Source organism: Siniperca chuatsi, linkage group LG16 (assembly GCF_020085105.1).
Source record: "Siniperca chuatsi isolate FFG_IHB_CAS linkage group LG16, ASM2008510v1, whole genome shotgun sequence".
NCBI lineage: Eukaryota > Metazoa > Chordata > Actinopteri > Centrarchiformes > Sinipercidae > Siniperca > Siniperca chuatsi.
The window spans coordinates 21518249-21542996 of NC_058057.1; the positions used below are offsets into that span (position 1 = coordinate 21518249).

At 40.7% G+C, this 24748-nt stretch overlaps 1 protein-coding gene across 3 annotated transcripts; it reads right to left on the reverse strand.

Annotated features, from left to right (window-relative positions):
• Nucleotides 1-1329: 1329 nt before the first annotated feature.
• reps1 (RALBP1 associated Eps domain containing 1) lies at nt 1330-23342 on the reverse strand. 3 transcript variants are annotated; one of them, XM_044169306.1, is made up of 19 exons: nt 22552-23342; nt 20742-20865; nt 18258-18487; nt 17311-17473; nt 14546-14610; nt 13043-13205; nt 12885-12948; nt 11845-11999; nt 10782-10903; nt 10279-10359; nt 8751-8838; nt 8035-8136; nt 7237-7297; nt 6710-6905; nt 6402-6596; nt 5628-5717; nt 4830-4984; nt 4604-4709; nt 1330-4518 (listed from the first exon to the last, which is right to left on the reverse strand). In XM_044169306.1, the coding sequence occupies exons 1-19, from the start codon at nt 22702-22704 to the stop codon at nt 4450-4452; spliced, it is 2382 nt and encodes a 793-aa protein (XP_044025241.1). In that variant the 5' UTR covers nt 22705-23342; the 3' UTR covers nt 1330-4449. The 3 variants fall into 3 exon arrangements, with proteins under 3 accessions (XP_044025241.1, XP_044025240.1, XP_044025242.1); XM_044169305.1 differs by having other exon boundaries at nt 14477-14610; nt 22552-23341; XM_044169307.1 differs by lacking the exon at nt 10279-10359 and having other exon boundaries at nt 14477-14610; nt 22552-23341.
• Between the last annotated feature and the right edge of the window lie 1406 nt (nt 23343-24748).

Consider the following 24748-nt stretch of genomic DNA (forward strand, 5'->3'; position numbering starts at 1 on the left):
TCTCATGTATGGAGTCAAAATAAATCTATGCTGCAAATGGTGGCCAGAGACTGTATTAATCAAACTGTTGAAATAAAAATTTTGGACTTAAGTGAAAGATAAAAGTGAAAGTTATCCATTTTACTCCCATTTTAATCTCAAGAATAAAACACTATTTATTAAAGTTCTTGTGACTTAGAAATACCTTTAAGTTTAGTGTCTTAGACAGCTTCAGTTCAGAAACAGGCGAGCACACACCTTCTGAGACACATTTTGGATTCAAATCCCTTGGCTTTTTGCAGACTGTGTTATAGATGTGATATGAAATTGATCTCATTTACTTTTTAGTACATCAGTCTACACACAATAGCCCATAATGAGCAAAAAAGTGCTTTTAAAAGGTTTTGCAAAATCAAGAACTGAGATCTCTCACTGAACTATTTAGATCCTTTGATTATCCTTGAGTTATCTCCAGAACTTGATTGGACTTGATGAACAATAGACTAGTTTTATCCAACAATTTGGAGCTGCTGCTTTCCCATCACTCTCCTTGCATCTTCATCTTCTGCTTGTCACTGTGGTACTAAATTCTTCCTTGCTCTGGTTTGGATTTGTATTTCTTTCAATTTTAGTTATTTCCTATTTTTTCCACATTTTTACATCATAAATACATTAGATTTTTTACCATTAATTGCTACTGGAGACATTAAAATATTTCACACAAACAAAATTAACTAACCATACAGGCTTTTTGCAAAATAACATCACTGAGAAAATGTAAGGATTTGCTTAGTTTTTCTGAAGAATGAATAATGGTTGGCCATTCCTCTCTAAGTACACGTGATTAATCACGTGATCACTTGAGAGCTGCTCTTAAAGCCCCTTGGTTTTGTCTTTTAGTATAACATAACTTTATATAACATCCATAACATTAAATATTCATCACATAACAACAATCAAAGTTTAAAAATACAGCCAATAACAAAAGTTTCAACAGTTCTAGGTCTCTGTAGGGATCCTTTCCATTATGTTGTCGGGCACAATCTGAGCCTCTCTGAGGCAAAAACAAGCACTTTTAGTGGACGTACTTTTGACAACCAATTCCAAAACCTTTTGTACCTATATTAGTCACTTAGCCCCCAAAATATGTAAAAATAGGGCCCAATTACCCTTTAAAGGTTCCTTCTACACCTGTACATATTCTAAGTAGGAATAAACTGCTTAATAAATTTGTATTATTCTTTACTGTTTGAGAAATACTTTTACCCCTAAGTTGGTCCTTAAACAGTATTCTTTAAGTGTAATTCTTGATAAATACAACCAATAAAGAAGTCAGTAAAGAGAGCAGTGTTTAAAATATTGTGCCGTTTTTATTTTTGTGTAAAAATCACACAGCTGCTAGTTGACTCTGCAGAGATACAGTACATCCATGCAGTTAAACATCTAGGATCCCACAGCCAAGAGAGAAGGAATTAAATAGAATATTCTTTCGCTGTTAGTCAGCAATTAATGCAAATTTACATATGAGTCCAAAAGTGTGTATCATATACAATATACAACACAGATCTGGGAGCAAATAGCATTCAAAATCCAATCAAAGACTTTGTTAACGACTGATTGCTTCTGCCTGCCTCGATTGCCTTTTGGGTTCAGGGATGGAGGGGAGCTATTGTGCTAGCAAACATAAATCTATCGCACAATAAGGTTTTTAATAGGGTTTTAAATGGTATTAGTTCCAGGTCTGGAAATAATATAACACACTCACACACCAAGTACATCATCGTCCTCGACAGCAGAAAAAAGAAGGCGAGCCTTGAAGAGGAAGGAAGAGAAGTCAGTCAGCCACCGTGGAAACCTGAACGCCAGTCAGGGAGTAAGGCTTTAGAAGAAGACAGATTCTTCGCGAACACACAGGACGCTCCAGGGACAAAACATTATATATATATATATATATATATAAACAAATTAACTAAAGACAGGGTATTTTATGGTACTGGCACAAAAACCTTTCAGTTTCCAAGTTGTACTGAAGAAATAAAACTTAATTGGTTCATTATTTTTCTTCTTAAAGCATCTTCTTTTTTTTTTTTAAATACATGTTAAAGACAAGAACAACATGCAGGTTAAAAGAAAGCAAAGAGAGACGTAACAAATAAAAAAACTCAAAAGAAATAAGGAGGGGGTTTAAGTCCAAAGTGCAGTTGGGTCATTCAGGTCTCCCATTCTGTTGACTGGTCTCCGTCTGTAGTCCTGTTAAGCTTCATCTACAACCAGCAAAGGGTCGTATCTTGCAAATTTAGGGTGAAAGTGCCCAGATAAAACACTGATCTGGAGTTTACTTCCCTCTGGAGCTGGGAGCGGGGGGAAGCAGACTGCTCGTCAGTACCAAAATAGAAACAAAAAGGCAAAATGAATCACAAACATACAGTAGATGGTGTTTTGGAAGATCTAAGATACAAAAACAAGAGTATACTGTTCACACAGTTGCTACTATCATAGTACAAACAGCTAAGTATAGTTGGTCTGTGAAGATGTATCGCCCATACTTGCATAGTGCCGACTGCCCGATTGAAAAAACAGAATTTTTGAAATCAATATCAACTCTATCTGCACCGTCAGTTTGGATCTGTGCACGTGTGTTTACCAACCGGAAAATCACAGGAAAACTTCTCGCTGATCAGCAACACAATTCTTCATGAATTCCGCCTCCTCCAGTCAAGCAGCTGGAATATCTAAAACCCTTCAAGTGAATGTCTGTTTTGACTAAATGCTTTCGCATCCATGTGAAGTTAAAGACTTGAAATAAACACAGCAACCGAGAATGAGAGGATTTAAAGGAAAGCTGAAATGCTGATGCACAGCTAATCAAGAGAAACCTGTAGGAAGGGAAAAGAGGTTGCAGCCCAAGTATAAAGACTGAGCAGGTGAGAGAGCAGAGAGTGATAGTTCAGTCATTTGGCATAAAGTTAAACCATTCAGTCACATCAAACCCCAAACACTGTGTAACAAAGAAAAAAAGACGACAAAGCACATTCATTCATTCACTGCATCAACCACACATGCACAGACACACGTAGACTTCGAGGGGCAGTGAGAAGAGGGAGGTGGGCTGAATTCATGTCACAGGATGAGTCAAAAAAGCCTTCACCATGATGATTTAGCCATTAAAGGCCTCACACAAACATACACAAAAAATCCTGTCAAGAAGTAGCCCCATATGTTTTATGGAGAGACCGACCACACCAAACTCCAGTCAAAAAAACATTGTTTTTTTAACGTTCCTTGCTTACTGGCATACGTAGAGTCCTGGTGTAGACTTTCTCATGTTTTAAAAGCCTCTAATATGTGTTGTAGCATGTTTCTGTGACCAATTTTTAACATTTTTTTTGAAAATGGTGACATTCAGGAGGTAAATGTTCAGTAGGCAGAATGTCTTTGATGATATTTAAGAAATGCTTTTAAAGTCCTGTTTTTCACAATTGTTGTCCAGTTTTGAATAAGTTTTCATTCACAGTAGTAGAAAAGTAGGTACACCAATAAGTGAGAAGACAATTAAAGTAATAGTTTGACATTTTGGGAAATACACTTACACGCTTTCCTTCCGAGAGTTAGATGAAGTAGTTTCAGCATGCAAAACCACAAATTGTTTTTACTTTTCTGTTTCTGTACGGATTAAACAAAAGAGAGACAGAGTGTGAGTTTTAGAGGTGCTGGTAGCTGTAGTTTTGAACTTTGGACAGAGCCAGGCTAGCTGTTTTCCCCTGCTTCCAGTCTTTATGCTAAGCTAAGCTAAGCTTATCATAGACTCCATCTCTGTACTTAACACACATTAGATTGATATTATATTAATATTGATATATTCTCATAACGAAGCGAAGAAGCGTATTTCCCAAAATACTGAACTGCGTCTTTAAATTTGCCTGACTTTTAATAGGAGTTTGGTGTGGCAAACCTTAAGAGAGAATAAACATATTGGTGCTAGCCTCAACTAAGTCACTAAACAGGAACACAACTACACAAACAATCTCACACACACACACACACGACAAACACACTCCGGCTTTCTTCTTCAGTCAGAGAGTAAAGTCATCAGACACCAGCAGTTTGTCTTCCGACCTCACTCGCAGTTGGAGCGTCTTGTCTGCCACTCCTAACAATTTCTCAGTCGGCTGTCATCCTCATGTTCACCTCTCTTTAAAAAAATTGGAAAGTGCCAGTTTGTAACATCCCCCCCGCCCCCACTCCTGTCACCTCCTCCTCTTATTAAGACCGCGCCCTCAGGTCCTTCCGGTTTATGATTAATAATTGTGTGATTGAGCGCAAGAGTTTTAACGGAGCACACTGCAGCAGGTCGGAGCCTTCAGGAAAAGCCAAGATGGTGGAAGGAGGGAGGGATTGAGGGAGGAGTTAAACCGAGGCCCGCAGCCTTGCTTCGGATGAACTACAGCAGAGTTTCCCTCTTCACGTTGGTTAAAGATGAGAGAAAGGTCTGAGCTGCTCCAGCTGGACTTCCAGGGATATCCTCTCTTCAAGCAGATCCTGGAAAATGACAAGATATGAGTCACATTTTTTGCCAGAAAGGAAAGAGTCAGAAAGAAAACATTCATGTGCACATCCTGCATACCTTCAGCTGTTGCTGCAGTTCACTGTTAAGTCGTGCCAACACTGTGTTCGTCTCCTTGTTTCTTCTAATTGAAGCTTGAATCGCCTTTTTGTCTTTTCCTACTGACCTAAAAACACACAAATACACACACTTCTTTATTAAAACGTGATACATACAAAAATAAAAAACAACTTACGTTAAACAAGACCTTCCACAGTCTTGCTAACTAACCAACCATGTCTTCTACCTGGGGATGGAGGGCTGAGTGGCCAGGACGGCAGCTATGACGTTTGATTTCTGCGGACCATGTTGCTCGTCCTCCGGTCGAAGCTCATCTTCAGACTTCAACCTTCGGCGCACAGGTTTTGGAGGAGGGGCTAGTGGACCAGATGAACCCTTGACCTGATGGGAAAACAAAACCAAGAGAAAAATCAACAAAAACATGAATTAAATTCTTCTCTGTTTGCAAGGAAGCTTTCATCTGTCTTTATGTTGTTTCTACAAGTTACAATTTATGTTATCAAATGCATTTAAAGCTGAAACGATGTTGATTAATTAGACGTTTTTGATAATCATTTTGACTACCTTTTTAAGTGAAAGTGCTGGTTCCAGCATCTCAAATGTGAGAATTTGCTGCGTTTCTGTCTCTTTTATGATAGTATACTGAATATCTTTGGGTTTGGGACGATTAGTTGGAGAAAACAACAGTTTGAAGACGTCACATATGGATCTGGGAAACTCTGATCAGCATTTTTCACCTTTTCTGTCATTTATAGACAAATCAATCAATCACTGAATCAAGTAAATAATCAGCAGCTTAACTGATAATAAAAATATTGGTTAGCTGCAGCCCTTACTCATATTGAGCTTTGTCACATTAATAAAAATGTTAATATTCTCACAATGTATACTCAGTAATTACTAAAGACGTGACACCTTCATTCAATTTCTCAGATATTGTTCAGTTGTGTACTGAATTGTTTCAAGTATAAGATCATCTATTCAGTTTATATTTGAAAGTAATTTTCAGAAGATGTTGACTTACAGAGTTGACAGTAGCTGAGGCCCTCTCGTCTGCTTGGCCTTCACTCTTGACTGTTCTCAAAGGGCCGGCTCCCTCTGATGACTTGTCCGCCTGTAGACACAAAAAACACATGTTCATGACAGGTGAAACTCTGAACTCTAAACAGCACAACAGACAACGAAACCTTTAGGTATCAACTATAGAATTATGGCTCTTGTGAGAGGAATCAGTTAGATTCATATTTAAGCATAATTACAAAACTGTCCCCACCAGTGGACACCACAATTATCAATTTTTGTGTGACCATGACCAAAAGGACATTTACAATATGATACTAAAAAGAAATTCAGACAAGAAGGTGAGAATTTTTGACATCCATCAAATTTGCTGTATTATGATTAGAACTTTAATTTTCTACAGACCATCGTTATGGCCCAGTTTGCTGCCAGATTTCTTTTCAGTAGTTACTGAATGATAAATGGCAGAACACACCCACCCATGTAATTTTAATCTGAATAAAAAATTTATTAGACGACTGTGGATGAATCCTTGTCACATACAAATGGTAAATAATGCTAATTTGTTTTAGTGGATATAAAGTTAAGTTACACAGTCTTATTTCACAGTTAACAGCTCAATGTTTGCATCTTGACTCACTGCTGTGAAAGCTTTGAACATAGAATGGCATTGTCAATAAAATGGCAGATGAGAAAGGTAAGAAATTATTTGTTAAAAAGGATTACCATGAACAACTTCCTAGAAGCAGAGATACACACACTCCAGGTAACAACCTACCTGTCCAGGCTCACTGTGCATATCGACCTCTGGCAGGCTGGAAGGCTGTTCAGACGCAGCGAAGGCCTGAAACTGACTGAAGTCTGCGAAATTGGGCTGCTGGGGAATCTGTTGGGGGGAAGTGCTGGTGAGCACCGCCCCGCCTCCCGGTGCACCCTCTGCCTCTACACGATGCCCAGTGTGTGGTGCTGATGTCTAGAGAGAGGGTAAGAGAGGGAAGAGTGGGGTGAAGGTCCCTAATATTGTCAAATCACACTTGTTGACGTGAATGCATTGTTGCTGCTGTTAAGTAAAAGAGTTTTTCTTACCTGTGTGGGCAGCGGTCGAGGAGGCACAGCAGGCGGGTAAGCTATCGTAGAGGGTTGTGGTTGTCCTGGTGCAGATGCCGCGGCGAAGGTGCGGTTCATGTCGAGAGACGAGGAGCGAGAGTGAGAGGGGTGGGGGCGGGGTGGCGGGGAGGGGGCTACCACCTTCAGCGCCTCTGGAGACGTACCCGACTGAGACCTGAACACAAACATTTATGTTTCTGGAGTTATGGAGAGCATACAAATTTTTACTCAATCTATTTAAAATGAGATTTATCAGAGCGCATGCTAATTAAAGTGGAAAGATGGTCATAGATACAGATGCAAGATGACTAAGATCCACTGATACTAGTGATGGGGAAATAACAGTGTATGAGCTGTAAGTGAGAAAGTGTATAAAATGTAACATGTAGTGATTGCCTGATAGATACAAAACTCAAAGACACGTCCACGGTGCCTGTCCATCAAAAGCAAGAAAACAACATAAACCCCAACAATAAACAAAATTAAATCACAAAATAGCAACTGACCTTTGTCTTGTGATTGGCTCCTGGTCTGAGGTGTAGGAGTCTGAACTGCTGTAACCATCACCTTCAAAACAAAAAATGCCCAAAAACATTGGATCAACCTATTGACCTATAATCCAGAAATGTGCAGTTCACAACACAAAGCACAGAAATATATATTTATAGAGTAAAGCCTTACTTAAAGCTAGGCTAGGTAATGTATTTCAGAAGCATTTTTTGTTATATTTGTTGAAATTCTCTTTACATCCAGACAGCAATCGATAAATCAAATGCTCTGAAAAACAAAAAAAAAGAAGAAAAAAAATTCGGCTGTCGCAGGTCTGTAATAAGCCCAGCCAATAATTTCATTCGGCCCGAATGAAATGCTGGCCTACCTGTCTACCAGCCTGTCTACCTGCCTGTCTACCTGCCTGTCTACCTGCACATTGAATTGTGTTTTGGGGGAGTGGCTTTAGAGGAAGGCCTGAAGGGAGGGAGTGGGATTTTTTCAGTTGGATACTTTCAAAATCTCTTGCCAGTTTCTCCAACGTTACCTACTCTAGCTTTTAAGGTGAACTCCACTGATTTTAAAAATCAAAGTCAGTTTACAGGTCTTGAGGAGAACTACTGCACATGTGAAAAAAAGTTGTATAAAGCCTTTTGTGGCTCCAGAGGGAGCTGCGCGAAATCTCATAAATTGCGTGTCCTGTTTTTTAAACTGTCCATCGTGAGTTCAACAATGTTTTAGGAGTGCAATGCTAAATTGGTGGAGTTCTCTTTTAAGCATGAACTCTTTGGCACAGCAGCCCATCCTTTACTCACCTACAGTGTTGGCGGCTACAAACTTCAGGGAGGCAGGTAAATTGGCTTCTTCGGACAGTTCGGGAGGTTTAGCCAGCAGTGGACTGGTAGGGTGGTTGTGGTCTAAAGGTTTGACAAATAACAGGGGAGGCAAAAGTGTTGAGTCTACTGCAGTCAATTATACAGGATGACAACAACAGAAAATTAACCGTCAGCAGTCCTACTACCAATTTCATCCCAAAATATCGTCAGTAGCAGCTTTAGAAACTGCTAATAAGCCTCACCACAAAACATTTCCACTGCATGTTTATGGAAAAAAAAAACCCCAGACGGATTAGGTTTAATGACGTTTCTGTTTACTCATAAATAATGGCAGCCTCTTGAGTTGTTATTACCTCTCCCACATTGCAAGTTCAGCAAGGGACACAATGTTCTGGGCCGTTAAACATGCACTCTCGTACTCGTCCAAAATGTCCTAGTGTGGCTTCTCATACAAGTTTTAATTTTTCTTTCATATTAGCTTTAAATCACATTCATAAGTGATTTCAAGCCCCTCGCATGGAGGGGGGATTGCATATCCATAAAAACAGTCAATAAGCGATGGAAAGGCTTGCGTCAGTCACAACAATTTGCACAGCAGTTTGTTGCTGCACACACATAATGACAGAAACTGACTAAACTGTCATTTATGCTATGATGATGTGAACAGTCAGCCTTAAGGCCAGAGGTCGTCTCACCACTGCCAGTCCTCTTCAGCTCCATCTCCTGCATGTGGATCTTGCTAGGTGTCATCCGGATGGGAACTGGGTGGACGATGGCCGTGTCCTGAAGGACAAATAAAGGGACATGAGGTGAGACAGACAAGTTTCACAGAAGGAGAAGAACTCTTTATTATCAGTTTACTTTGTCAGGCCTTGCCTCCATCTGTCAGTTGACTTGGTTTGATACAAAACAGCCCTGCCTTGTGTATCAAATGCAAACAAAGTGAAGATTCGACTTTATGATTGTTTTTGGATTGGTGTTGACCCATTTTCACAATTTTCAAATGTCATTATTTCAAGAGAATGCATGTATAATATTGACAAAATAATTTTGCAATTACTTTTTCTGAATATTCTAATTGAATTGTGATAAGAGGCACTGAGTATTTCCATTTTATGCTACTTTATAATGATTTTATTCCACTACAATTCAGATAGAAAGATTGTACTTTTACGTCACTTCAATTATTTGACAGCTTTAGTTACTATTTACTTAACAGATTAAGATATTACATACAAAACATATAGTTTATAAAATATGATGCACTGTTATACACTGAACTACCCAACAGTTTATAAAATAGTTTAAATTATCTCCATATTGAACAACTACAACAGTAAAATGCTGCTCACTCTCACTACTGTATCAGTAAGAAGCCAATGATATATGTAACAGTATAACACCCATCATTTTTCTGCATTATGAAAACTTATATTTTTGATACTTTAAGAACATACTTTTATTTGTGTATTTTTTATAATGCAGTATAGCTACTTCTAAATAAATAAAGGATTGTAAGACTTCTTCCACCACTGCGTGCACATTACACCCTCTTAGTAAAACATCTACCTGTGATATTTCATTAAAAGCATTTGCCATTCCAACTTGGGAGAAAAAGTAACTTAAAAGATTGAACGGGTACATTTTACGTCATTGTTCAGGTTCTGCTCAGTGATTTTTGCTGAGGTTTCTGCCCAGAATTTCAGAGCACCTAAAAATCAATCTAAAAAAGAAGCACTCTTGCAATAAAGCAAATTGTGGTAGTCAATACTGCACTTTTTGCCAGATTAATTGTGTAGAGCTATTCGTGCGCCAGTTATTCCTGTAAGGGACAAACAAAATTCACAAAGGACTTGGACAGTTCAACAGTAAATGACAAAAGCACCACACAATTTTAAGTACTTACACAGTATTGACCATATATGGAAAAATTTATCAAACTGCAAATGCACTAGTGATTGGTGGATGTCACTGTAGAAAAAAAAGGTGATGTCCAATAAAAGCCAAGCCACTAAGCCAGCCAAATCACAACACACACTGGCCACTGCTGATGCAGCAGACTGCACTTTGAAAGAACATCATGCACAGACAGAGTGGCAGAGACAGACAGAGAGAGAGAGAGGGAGAGAGAGAGAGAGACAGAGAGAGGGAGAGAGATCCATCATAGGGGGTTAATGTCTGTCCATTAATGGTGAAACCATGCATACTAAGTGATTGACTTACAGGGTCAGCTGGTGCAATGTTAGAGTCAAATTGGGTCAGAGTTTGTGAGCTGGAGGAGCGCTCGCTAAACGTCTCCCACTGCTGCAGGAGACAGACAGACAGTGAGAAAAAAACATGTCAGTCAGCCAGTGCAGTGACATCACAGATTTACATCATCAGCCTGAGCCTCTACCGTGATGCAACATCATCAGTCATCGGCAGACAACGTGGTGATGCGACATCATTAGTGGGAAACAAAACAGACATCGCTGACTTTCATACAGAACAGCAGGCTACCACCACAGTCCAGGAAGTGAGAGAAGAGGTGCTGAATTATCAATAATTACGTTTGATAATGAAGAGGATGAAGTGGCAATCAAATGATGATGGGCTTCACCTAATTAACCCTGAGCAATTAATTATGATGAAACAAATGCAAACACAGCACAAGCAAACAAACATGGAGCTTATAGGATGTGTGAAAACACAATAAGTAATCATGTGTGTCGTGTGCGGGTTGGAACCTCATTGTTCTGGTTCATCTCTGGCCAGGCCTGGTTGAGTGAAGGCATGGAGGGAGATTTGTTGGGGGTGACCTCCACCGGGGAGCCCGAGTATCCAACGTCAGCAGTCGATTCAGGGACCTCTGCATATGAAAAATTAGACACAGGTTAGCCAGATTCCTTAAGAACTAAAGACCCAAATATCAGGGATGTTAAACAAAATGTAATAAGTAATGGCCGCTGTTCAGCAAAAGTTGCATAGGTTTGCTTAAAAAAGTCATTAAATGCCATTCAAACAAACCCTCAGAAATATAAACTGATTATATGGATTATTGCCACTGAATACTACTTGACTTAATTCTGCATGTGGTTTTCTGTTCAGATGACGTCTATATTTAGGGTTTGCACCGCTGTTAAACACCAGGGACAGATTTGGCAAATTATAGGCAAAAAAGGGGAGAAACATTTGTTAATTTAATTTCAAATTCAAGATTAATTCCAATTTCTGTAAGCAGTTCACTAATACAATGTAGTGCAAAAAGTACAACCTGCTCTTCAGAGGACATAATATTAAAACGAACGCTAGTAGTTTTTGGCATGCACACAACACAGCAATGGTACCAAACACTCCAAAGGCATTATATTTGGCAGTCCATGGCTAAAAAGCTTTACATGAAACTTGAAACCCCCAATAGAGACAAATAATTTTGCCTATTGTGTTGCTATTCTCTTAAAAATACAATTCTCTTAAAATACAGAAAACAGTGATCTCCATTGCTAAGAATTTTGTCTTTCTTTGCTGTTCTGATGGTATCCAAAATGTATTAACAAGTTATGTGGAAAATAAACAATGCTTAATTAACAAGCTGAATTTGTCGATCAGCTAATGAGTAGATGTGACATTAAAAGGGCAGCAGAAACATACAGTAGCCCCATCATGGAAAGTAAATAATAAATAATTATAATAAATAAATTAACTACAACCATCGCAATTCAGGTTTTGCATGCTGCAGTGCTGTAACCTTATAGGTTTTATGAGGTCGGGAAATTAGGGCAGAAAGCAACAGAGAGAGAGGCTGTGTACCTGCTGAGTCATCCAGGTCAATCAGCTTTGGCATCAGGCTCTCAGGCAGCTTCTCTGGGAGGTCATAGCCATTCTTCCTGGCCACAACCAGGTGGAAGGCAGCGCAGAACTCATCCAGGGTGAGCGCTCCGTCTTTATCAAAGTCTGACAGCTCCCTTCAAACACACATTAGACATTAGTGAGTGTGTCGTCCTGACAAAACGCGTCCCAGTGGCAACTGTAGGTGCAGCGGAGAGCTTTTTCAAAATGGATCAGCTGCCTTTCAATCTGACTTTAACTTTCCCATATCATTCAAAAGGTTTAGTCTGCCCTCGCTAGTTCAGATGTTGCTTCTTCTTTTTTTTTTTTTTTTTTTTAACATTTAATGATTAATACAGTCTAGTTCACACTCTGTACTGTTATGAGTTAGTGATACTAGTAGCAACGAGTCCTGCTCAAAACAAGTTGTGACAACCAAAATCAAGGGTAGGTCCTACGGAAATGATTCTGTAAGACTCGTAACAGGAGCTGACCACTGGTTTTTGATATGCAGTAATGAACTGAGCAAGGATCCAGGAAAATGTTATTCCCCTTCAAAACAATAGCAGGTTTGTAGATTGGGGTTCAGATGCAAATTCAATTAATCATTTAGGTAATTTATCGAGTAAAAAGCCAATATTTTGCTTTCTACAGCTTCTCATTTATCAGAAAATGTAGATTTTCTGCATTTCCTATCACATATCGATGGCTGTACGACTTCATGCGAAGATACACAGACTAGTAGATCAGTAGCGCTAGATAACACACTGTAAACAAAATAATTAAAATGGTTGTTGTTACTGCCCAATCCACTATTTAATGGCTCTCCACATCAAGTTGAATAATTATGGAAATTACTGTCATCCTGCCACCGTGTAAAAAAAAATTATGAACTTTTGATATGATGGTCAAAAAGCCCAGTATTAGTTGCACTGCAGGTTCAGACATCTTTCTACATGGTACACTAAATATCTCCAGGACGGACAAACACAGCAGAGATTGGCAGAATAGTGACGACTCACCAAATATGTGACAACTCTAAAATCGGTAGTTTTGATTTAGTGAAGAACTCTTTTGCGGCTGAACCTGGAACACAAAGAAACAGAGTGCAGATGATTAAAACAATCCACCTTTGATAACACAAGTCTCGTTTTGTGTGGGTGTGTCTGCATTTTCCTACCAGGTATGAAGCCGGTGAGGTCTGGCTGGATGGTTTTGAACTGGTTAATATAATACTGTCTCTGCTCATCCGTGATCTTCCACGGATCATCGTAGCCGCTGGACTGTCGCTGGATCTCATTGGTTGTTGCTGCTGAGGCCACTGTTCGTATCGTTGTGCTTTCCTAAGGGAAACCACATGGGACATTTACACAAACATTTAAGAAAGTAGCACTGGTTAAAAGGAATACACACAATTAAGTATATTCTTCAGTGGCTATATGTACTACGTGTTTCTTTCTGGTCACAGTTTGGACTTAACACTTAAAACTGTTACAAATGCTCATAAATGTGGTACAAATATTGCATAGCAAAATACTTTTATTATACCCAAAACATATTATTCTGGGAATTTGGACTAGTGGGACAGACAGAAGCCCATCATCAGATCTCATGTTGTTTAGCTCAGAATGACAATTAATAATAAATAATACTGTCTAAGAAACTAAAAATCAGCATGATGCCTCTCTGAAATTAGGCACTGGGTACAGAGGCTGTATGTGTTTCCCTGTGCTGTTTGTCCCTTCTGTCTTCTCTAGCTCTGCCCAGGTGTGCTACATCTGATTGCTCAATGAGGTGCACCTGGCCTGGGAATGAAGTGCTTAAAAGCTGCTGTGCCAGCATCAGAAGAGAGGTTTTCTGGAGTGGGGAATGCTGGTCTTCCTGCTTCTCAGCCTGGGATTTTTGTGTTTTGACAGTCTTGAGTTAGTGTCTTGGTTGTTTGTATGTCTTTATGCTAAAAAATCCCATGGATTTGGTTGTTTTGGGTCAGTGGTGGAGTGTTGTTCGCTTCATAGGGCCGCCTAAGGGTGGAGCGTAACACCAAGCAATGTCAAACAAGTTGCTTGAGTTTTAGTTTTGCACCACTGGCAGAGAAAACACTTGTTGGCTCATGTTTGAGGCACCACTGTGGTTAGTAAGATATCTCATGTTTTATGTTTGCAATGTCTAATGGTGCCTTTTTATCTGATGAAAGAGGCTGATGATGTTTACCATCATTATTAACACAGCATGTCACAATATTGTGCACAGTCATAACTTGCTAATCTATGTTGATGACTTGTATAAACAGCACTACGCCGTTTTTGTTGCATGACTGGTGGTAGTAGTAGTTCAAGTCTATGCATGTGGACTAGGGAAAGACTTGGTTTTTATCAAATAAACCTAAATCCCAAACATTTTTTTAGTATCATAGCAAATAATAGTGGTGATAATGATGAATACATTTTTATAAGGGCCAGAGAGAGAATGTGTTTGCTTGCCAACTAAAGAATTTAAAGCTAAGTTGCTGCAACAAGTGCGTTGCCCAAAATTCAATTGTAATTTATCAGGGAAAATCAGTATGTGTGACCAGCCCAAGTATTGAGACAGTGACAGAAGCGTAACACTGCCCTACCTGGACTGACGAGGGATGCATTGCTGGGAGTGGATGGCTGGATGGTGGGGTGTCTGCTGTGAAACTGACCCAACTTTCCTGCCCTGGAGGAGGAGGCGAGTGGGACGACCACATGCCATCACCGGGCACTGGACCTGGAAGGGAGTAAAGCATACAGTGACATCCCATGGTACACAAATAAATATACTGCAAGTGTTATTAGGGCTGCAACTAATCCAAAACCCAAAGATGTTCAGTTTACTCTCTTTGCTTGAAAAATAATTGATTTATCAAAATAGCTGCAGATTTTGTCGATCGACTAACCGCTTAATCATTGCAGCTCTAGAAAGGATTATTTTCATACTCCACTTTGTTCCCCTAATGAGTAACCGCCACTCTCATCAAACATCATTTATGTACAAGCTGCACCAGGAAGTTGCAAATACCAGGAAGTAACACAAACAACCAATATGCTCTGTGCTGCCTCTTTCTGACCAAAGTCACAGCTAGAATCAACATTTCTGCAAAGTCTGTCACATTTTCATATTGGCTGTTGTCATCATCACCCACGAAGTGCCGCTTCTTTGCTATAGTCACCAAAATATGGTATGTGATCTCCTATAAGATAATGACATTTACTCTTTTCAACTTTAGAAAACACTCCGTTCTCCAGATAAAGAGACCACTATCATTCACCTTGTGGCCTCTGCCTACTGACTTTAATTTAGGGCTGCAACTAACATTTTTAGCATCAGTTAATCTAGATTATTTTCTCGAGTAATCTGTCTATAAAACAAAACAATCAGAAGTCCAAGGTGATGTCTTGTTTTGGCTGACCAACAGTCTTAAACCCCAAAGCTATTCAGTTTACAATGATATGAAACTGAGAAAAGCAGGAAACCTGAGACACTGGAGAAACTGACAGAATTTTTTCTTAAAAAATGACTCAAAATGATTGACTGTTGAATGACTAATAGTTGCAGCTCCACTTTAATTCAAAATGCTAACACATCGGCTAAATCCTAACAGTGTGAACATTGCATTACTGTTAAGAAACTACTATTGAGAGAGTCCTACTCCCCCCTCAACTGGCTCTCAGGCTAACGGCCCTCTCGTGACTGATGACTCCCCCCCCCGCCTGTAACCTCTGCTGTGTCCCTGACTGCTGACCAGGTGAGAGGACAGCTGATGAAACTCCACTCAAACAAGGCTGCAGGCCCTGATGGAGTTAACCCCAGGGTGCTAAAAGCCTGTGCCCCCCAGCTATGTGGAGTCCTTCAACATGTCTTCAACATGTCTTCAACCTGAGCCTGAGTCTTCAAAGGGTCCCTGTTCTGTGGAAGACATCTTGCCTTGTTCCTGTGCTGAAGACGCCACGTCCCAGTGGCTCCAAGGACTACAGACCGGTGCCACTGACCTCCCACATAACGAAGACCCTGGAGAGACTGGTGCTGGAACAGCTGCGGCCCATGGTCAGACACCTCCTGGACCCCCTTCAGTTCGCCTACCAGCCCCGGCTGGAGTTGAGGACGCCATCATCTTCTTGCTGAACTGCATCTAAACCCACCTGGACAAGCCGGCAAGCACGGTGAGGATCATGTTTTTTGACTTCCCCAGTGCTTTCAACACCATCCGGCCAGCCCTGCTGGGTAAGAAGCTGGCAGCGGTGCAGGTGGATGCCCCCCTCGTGTCCTGGATTGTTGACTACCTGACTGGCAGACCACAGCACGTGCGCCTACAGCACTGCGTGTCGGACAGCGTGGTCAGCAACACTGGGGCCCTCAGGGGACTGTCCTCTCTCCCTCCCTCTTCACCATCTACACCACAGACTTCAGCTACCACACAGAGTCCTGCCACCTTCAGAAGTTTTCTGATGACTCTGCTGTGGTGGGAGGTATCAGCAGTGGTGATGAGACTGAGTACAGGGCTGTGGTGGGGAACTTTATCTCACAGTGTGAGCAGAACCATCTGCAGTTCAATGTGACAAAGTCTAAGGAGCGGGTTGTAGATCTACAGAGGGCCAAGGCACCAGTGACCCCGGTTTCCATCCAGAAGGTCAGTGTGGACATTGTAGAGGATTACAAGTACCTGGGAGTACACATGGACAATAAACTGGACTGGGCTAAGAACACTCAAGCTCTTTACAGGAAGGGCCAGAGCCGCCTCTATTTCCTGAGGAGGCGGAGGTCCTTCAACATCTGCCGGACAATGCTGAGGATGTTTTATGAGTCTGTGGTGGCCAGTGCTATCCTGTACGCTGTTTCATGCTGGGGCAGCAGGTTGAGGGTAGCGGACGCTAACAGACTCAACAAACTGATCCGTAAGGCCAGTGACATTGTGGGGGTGGAGCTGGACTCTCTGGTGGTGGTGTCAGAGAGGAGGATGCTGGCCAAACTACATGCCATCTTGGACAGTGTCTCCCACCCACTCCATGACGTGCTGGTCAAACAAAGGAGTACCTTCAGCGGAGGACTCATCCCCCAAAAAAGCACCACAGAGCGCCACAGGAAGTCATTCCTGCCTGTGGCCATCAAACTCTTTAACTCCTCCCTCTAAGTCTATATGACCCTATTACTTATTACTTATATTATTATATTGTATTATTATTATTACATACTTATCAACCAGAAAATCCACTTTGTACTTTACACTTATTTTAATTTTATACTTATATCCACTTTGTACTTAATTTATCTTGCCTGTATTATAGTGTATTATATTTTGATTAGCTTAGTACTTCTATTCCTGTGTGCACTGACGTGATAGTGAGCAGCTGTAACAAAAGAGTTCCCCTCAGGGATCAATAAAGTATTTCTGATTCTGATTCTGAGCAGCTGTGGGTCAGTGGATGTTACCTGCTTGTGGTTCTCTGAACTGCGTCCACACAGCTCCAGCTGCAGCCACCACCGGCTGTCTTTCTGGGTTTCCTCCGCTGTGCTGCCGCTTGTGTTTCCTCCACGAGTGAGGGGAGGTGGGGGGAGACTGGTGAGGGGAGACCACCGGGGAAGTGGGCTCGGGCTGGTAACACACAAATACAATCAAACACATGAAATATGTATGCAGATTTAAAAAAAAAAAAAAAAAAAAAAAAATCAAACTGGGTCAACATGAAAACAACTGCAGATTTAATAACTATGAACGTCTCCAGGCATGCAATCTTTTAAAATCTTAATTTGACAATAAAGAAACAGACGTTCAGTGTGCAGAAGTGTAGCCACTACAAGATTTCCAACTTTAACATGCCACATCCGAGCCAAGTACAGGCAAATAAATACTGCATTGAACCTTTTTATCTGCTCATCACAGATATGGCATGTTCAAGCAACCAGTTAATGAACGTTTCACAACAGATGAAAATAGATATGAGGAAGAAGAGGTCTATATAACTGACAGGCAACACACTGCTGGTTTCAGCAAGCATAAAACTTCAGAGAGCAATTTCAGCTCAAGTACTCAGCCATGCACAGGAAAAAACACAGGAAACACATCAGTATTCCAGTGGCATATCTCTAGTAACTGCTGGTTTCAGCTGTAGAAAGAAACAAAATTTGTGTATCACGTTCCCCAAAAGATAGATAATAGTAAAGTCCATATTTAAGCCAGTTATTGCGGGACTAATTGTGGGAAAGCATGTTGTGTCTTTAAACATCAACCCTATGTCTAAGCCAATACCTTCATTTATTGTCTATGCACATATAAATGTATTTTTATATCAAAAGGACAGGTAATTATAGGAAAAACAGCAAAGAAACACAATGATATAAAACATTAAAAAGTACAAAATGAAAGTAAAATTACCAACCTGTGGTTCTATGCTGGGTGCCAGGGGCTGGATGACCTCGTGGACAGGAAGTGAAGTGGATGACGGGGGACCTTTCTTGTTCTGGAGAGCCCGGCCTGGTGGTCTGGGTATTACTGCGGTGGCAGAAGCCGGGTATAACCCCTGACTGTCTGTGTCCTGGTACAACGCTGCATGCCTCGCCTCTGCCTCATTCTTCCCCACTACGAACCTGGGCAGCGGCAGGTCTTTGACTGGCGAGACAGGAATCCATTCAAAGGATTAAAGGACAGATTTGTTTCATATTGATTTTCAGGTGCTTTAATGCACTAAGCGTGAAGACCGAAATCATTCCCCATTGCACTAAAATTGTCAGATATCATCAGTCTGTGATGTTTGTTATTTTTTGCTGATGAGTTTACTTTTTTGGTGTAGCCACTTTCCTTCATCCTGCTCCCATCTGCTTCTACTTCAGTTATTGACTCCTTACATTTCCCAGAATGCCTAGAGAAGGAGCATGAACTTGTTGCAATCAGCTGTGATTTACAGGTGTTCGACAGCTGTATAATGAGAACAACAGTGTGAGAGTATCCCCTACAGAAAGAGTCAGGTTGCTTCCTCAAAATAAAACATGTACTGACTGCTGGTACATTGAAGGTACTGTTGCTGCAGTAAATGGTGTTTGTTTCCTCTATACTGGACTTGTGTGATGTTGATTGTCAGAACTTTAACTTCCAACATTGCAGCACTGAGGACATCTACTTTATCTCTTTATCTACACAAAATAAATGATAAAAAAAATACAATAAAATAAGCCAGGCACAAATGAGTAAAACAGACATGCGACAAAAAAAGGAAGCGTATAAAACAGATATAAAACACACAGAAATGATTGACTGGCTAATATTTAAAAGAAGATAGTAATAAGAACGCTTATCTCTTTACCCAACTGATTAAAAACTCATTGTGTCATACTGAACAGGGAAGGAAATAAATGAGGTGTATGTTGTATTAGATTGTCATAATTAGCCATAATTAAGTAGGAGTTTAGTTGGCAGATACTGAACCCACTGTAGCCCGACCAATAGTGCATTTTTGGAGCCGATTGTGATATACATATATAAAACTTGACTGCCAACTATTTCGATAATCGATTAATCGTTCCAGTCATTTCTTCAGCAAAAATCCCCAATATTTGCTGGTTCCAGCATCTCAAATATGAGGATTTGCCACTTGTCTTTGTCACATATGATAGCAAATCAAATATATTTCTGTTTCGGACTGAGATAAACAAGCTATTTAAGGACGTTACTTTAGGCTCTGGAAAGCTGTGATAGGCATTTTTCACAACTTTTGACATTTCATAGACTAAATGATTAAGAAAATAATCGGCGGATTAATGAATTATGAAAATAATCATTAGTTGCAGCCCTGTCAAATGGTTTAAGAAAACAACTTTCTATTCAATATCTCAGCATGACCGAGGTGACTTTGGGCTTGCTGATAGCACAAAGTAAACGAACATTTTTAACTCACTGTATCTAATTCTGAGACAGCCTTATCTTTAAGAGAGAAAAGTACAAACATCCCCAAATCTAATAAGCATCACTTTGTACATCATGTCCATTTTGCTATGAGGAAGTGGCCTCTGTGCTTCCTTATATTTTTATCAAATTATGAAATATTTTCAGTAACTTCATGTTGCAATATTTCAGGCCAAACAAGTAACTTCATGCAGCGGGTGACTGTGACATCTTCCCTTGTGTGTCAAACTGAAAGATGCAATTTTGCAGATAAACCCTCAAGGGTTTCGACTACAAACTTTTTATTTAATTAATAGAAAGCTAGTAGAAACAGCCCTTATTGTCAAGCACCTGATAACACCAACATTGGGCTCCTGCCACCAAAATTACAGAATGGCTGCCATGAAATGTATCAAATAATTTCTGATAACATTACATTTTTGTCCGAAGTTTTCCACACACACACACAATGAGCAATTTTGGGTTCAGTGTCCTGCTCAAGGACACTTTGACATGTGGACAGAAGCAGGCGGGGATCGGGCCGCCAACTCTACGATTAATGGACAACCTTCCCTAGCAGCTGATTAAGATGAACTGTGATTGATTTATTTTAACTGGCACACAATGTGTCCACAGACTGCACGTTTTAAGCATCTAACACACCAAAGAGTATTTTTTTCAAGTATTATTCACATCCTTTTTAGTATTAAGCCCATCATTTGTGCAGTTAGGTAACACAGACTGCATTCTTCAGGACTTCCTCTGTAAGTTTTTTACACTGCTCTTTGCTTCCTGTCCCATGACCTCCTCAAATTCATTACGATTTTGACCACCCTGAATACACAAAAAGCTTTGAGATAAACAGAAAAGTGTGTTTGAGAACCCGGTGTGTTTTGTATGATGGTGCTGAGTGGGAATCTGTTCTTTCTTGTGTGAGAGGTGGTTCTGAAGTAAGGTCAATGATTTAATTCAACGGTGGACTCACCCGAGTTGAGGCTTTCCACCCTCAGGGGCAGACCGGCCTGGGCAACGGCAATGAGCTTCAGAGCGATGTAGAACTGGCTCCGCCCGAAGTGACCCAGCCGAGTGGCTCCACATAGCTCTGTGATCTAAACCCACACACAAGGACAAGGAGGAACCGTTAACAACATTGTATTAATCCAAAAACCTGAAATTAACCATCACTGAGATAAGAGAAGACCAGTCTTCCCTCTGACAATTCATAACTTACTAAATTTAACATGGAAGAGTTCAACAAGAAACTACACAATATATAACTAACATTTGGGGTTTACTTTAACACAAGTGTCACAAGCAACACTGCAAACACCTGATATATTGTTCTTAAGTTCTCCAAAGACTTACTGACTTCATGTGATGCAGTTTACCTGCTTTAAGTCACAAAAACAGCACAAGCAACAGTTTTATTTACTCTGTCCACTGGCAGATGTCCTGTGGGTCTCGCCACTACTAAGCCAGATTATCACATATTTTGTTGTACTTGACGTCATGCTGAGCAGGCTTTGTCCAAAATGGTAGAATGGGCAGCAAAACAGAAACTACAAAATGTTTAAAATGTGCACAGAAACATATAGGAGCATTTTTGGTGAGAGTGTATAATGCATAATGCGGTTACATGATTAATATGCGGACACCAGATACCTGTGGGGGATTAACACCCCGGGAGATAAACTTTTTAAACACATTAGGATGACTCCTCAAGTGTGAGTCTTTCAGTACTGAGAGCCACAACACCGACAGCCCGCCACAGCTGACTGATCCCTTTCTTGCTGACAAAGGACTTATTCTGAGTATGTGTGGATACAAAGCACCAATGACTTTTCTCAGCCTGTTACAACATGACACTGTAGCTGTATGTGTCTCACAGGCCACCACAGTGTACATTTTGAAATTGGAGGATTACAACACTGCCTAATTCTTCTATAACACAGCTGCTCCCCTTGTTGACCTTGAAACAGATTCTGACTCACAAACTACAAATATCGGCCTGCTGAGAGACCTGGAGCCATTGAAATGGGCTGCTGCAGTTTAACTGGCTACTCATAACTCATAGTTAACAGGACAGAGCAGGGGCAGTCTGCATGGCAACAATGGTTGGTGTGTGACCATAACATGAATACTGTAATCTGACAAGAAGCAAATGTATCTGTGGGTTAATATATATATATATACACAAGGTCTGTGTAAAGGCTGGACTGTATTGTTGAATGATAAATCATTCCTCAGTCTTGTAATTTTGAGACGGTTTCGGTTAGGTGACAACTTTTATAAATCACACTGACAAGTAGACACTGTGACATTGGGTCTGCATTTCCGCCATGTCAGCTGAACCCAGTAGCGAACAAAATAACAGATTTTGAGAGTGAGAAGACAGGAAATAGTGGGCAGTAATGTGAAGCAAGGGGCTGATGAGGACATAGTTTGCTACTAGCTACGTTATGTACATCAGGCGCTGTTCAACACATGCCCACAATAAGATACTTACACATACCAGCGTCTGTTACATGTATAACATGTTAATTTGAGCCAACATTTTCAGCTAACTATATGACTTTGCTGCCTACTATCTTGGGCTAAGGCTAACGTTAGCCAGAAGAAGGTGTGTCTCTTTTGCTGCGCAGCATTGCTAACCACCAAGGCTAACCATATATTTACTGGATGACAGGTCAGCTCTGACAGCCAGGCAAGTTTGTAAAACAGCGCTACGTTTCGTGGCCAGCCTCACAGTCTGATGATAACACTTTAAAAACTGGCACTCGCTAACGCTAGCTTACCTGCAGGACAACTTCGCTGGGTAGCTGGGCCGCCCGGAAAAGGTCAAGAACTCTTCCATTGGAAGCCACTTTTTTGGTGTTGTCCGTGTCGCAGTAAACGAACAAATCCGAGTAATATTTCTGCTCGATATCAGTCAACGTTAGACTTTCCATCGTAGTACCAATCGAACCTGAAAACCAGACTAGTTGGCTGTTGATTAGCCCTTAGCCAATGGCTGGGGTAGGATCCAAAAATGGGCGAGACTTCAGGATCCCAACTTAGCTAGCGTTACTGCACTAGCTAACGTTGAGGTTAGCAGTAATAATGTTCACAACGCGCTGTGTAGACTTGTTGTCGTCTGATCCCACTCTCTGTAAAAATCCGTAAAGCTATCTGTTGCCGAAGACAGCTGATCACCATTCAAAAAAAATCAAATAAGGAATGCTTTCATACAGTTATTCACTTAGTTAACTTGTTGGGCCAGCCAAGCCAAGCCAAGTAGCCAACAGCTGGCTAGTAGTGCAGCAAGCTAACTGCTACCTTGAATCAAAGTCAGTGGCACTAACGTTAAGCTAACTAGCAAGTCGCAAAGTGCGTCCACCTCCTCAGCCTGGACATCTACCGCGTTGATCTCACGTAATAGCACTTGTTCTCCCTTGAATCCGTTATGGGATGGTGTTTCTGCGTTTCGCTAGAAACAAATTCCTCTGCGCGGCCGTTAGAAGTAAAGTTTCATGGTCTTTGGGTTCCTTCCTCTAGTAATCTTAGCCGCCATTACTACCGCCAGTGTCAAGCCACTCAGAGTGAAAATACAACTTCCGGTAGGATTCTTCAAATTAAAACACCCGTTGACGTGCAATTCAGCTATGTATAGTGGCGTTGTTTCTCCTGCTCAAATTCAAGCTTTAATAACATTTTCACGGGCTATTTTCCTCCACGGCTCAAATGTGAGTATAATTGCAGTGAAGGCTGGATTAGCAACCAGGCAAAGTGAGCAACTGCCCTGGGGCCCTAGGCTGTTTGGGGCCCCGAATGCCCCAAACTCATTATACAAATTGTTTGTGGTAATTTGATTAATTGTAAATGTATTTGGCAACGTGTACCATTAATGATGCACTCTCTGTCTGCCTGTGTCTCTTTCATGAGTGATGCATTGTGCCTTGTGTTGAAATTCACATGGTGCACATTCCTAAATAAAGCAGGGGGTTAATGGGGGCTCTCTATTGGGTAAATCTGGCCATGACTGCAGTGACATTAAGGGACAGCCTAAGGTTGTGGTCTGAATATACAAGAGACTGATGAATACACATATTGTGTTGTGCTTTCATGTTGCATATTCCCTAATTAATTTCAGTTACCACAGGTCAAACCTGGGGCCAAGTAGTATTCCACCATAGAAAAACTGTTCACACTGCACAGAGAAAGAGGGAGGAAAATTAGGTTAGTAGGAGCCTTGCAGCTTCTTTTTGCTCTGGGGCCCCCAGAGCCAACATTAAATTTTAGAGTAGTTCTTACATCTTCTTTCTAAAGGTGAGAGTGTTTTTTTTTTAAATGTATGAATTAAAATAGCAAAAATATCACCCATGTCTCCCAAAATGTTCAACTTTAATTAATTAATTGTAGGCTACTTAAATACTAAGTATATAAATAAATGAAGATAAACGTAATTCAACTGCAACATAAAGTAATGTTCATAAACCGAGAACACTCCTCTAACAGGAGAATCTTCTGGCATATAGCCAATAAATACTATGCTCCCCGAAAAACAAAGTTACGCTTTTGTCCTGAAAACAAACTCGACACACTTCCGGTCTGATCTCGGGTGTCTTATGGCGAGCTTGATGTCTCGCTACGTCACTGGGCTACGGTCTGAGTCAGCGCGAGCTTGCTTGGCCTGCAGGGACCCGGATGAGTGATTTCAAAATAAAACCTACAGTGATACCATGACTGTTGTGATAGAGACGGGACAATTTGCTGTAGTGAGAATACAGCCAATACAGACGGGAAGATGTTAGACTCACAAGCGTTAATCAGGAGTAGGTCACTTACTGTTGTCTTTTTTAGTGTTTAATAATATGTTAATAAATACATTTTGTATCATGACCAAGATTTGGCCCAGATTTTCTTTGTGGTCATTTGATTAAACACATGAATCCAGGAATATGCACCATGTAGGCACAAAACTGAAATAAAGAAGGTACTACATTCTGACACAGG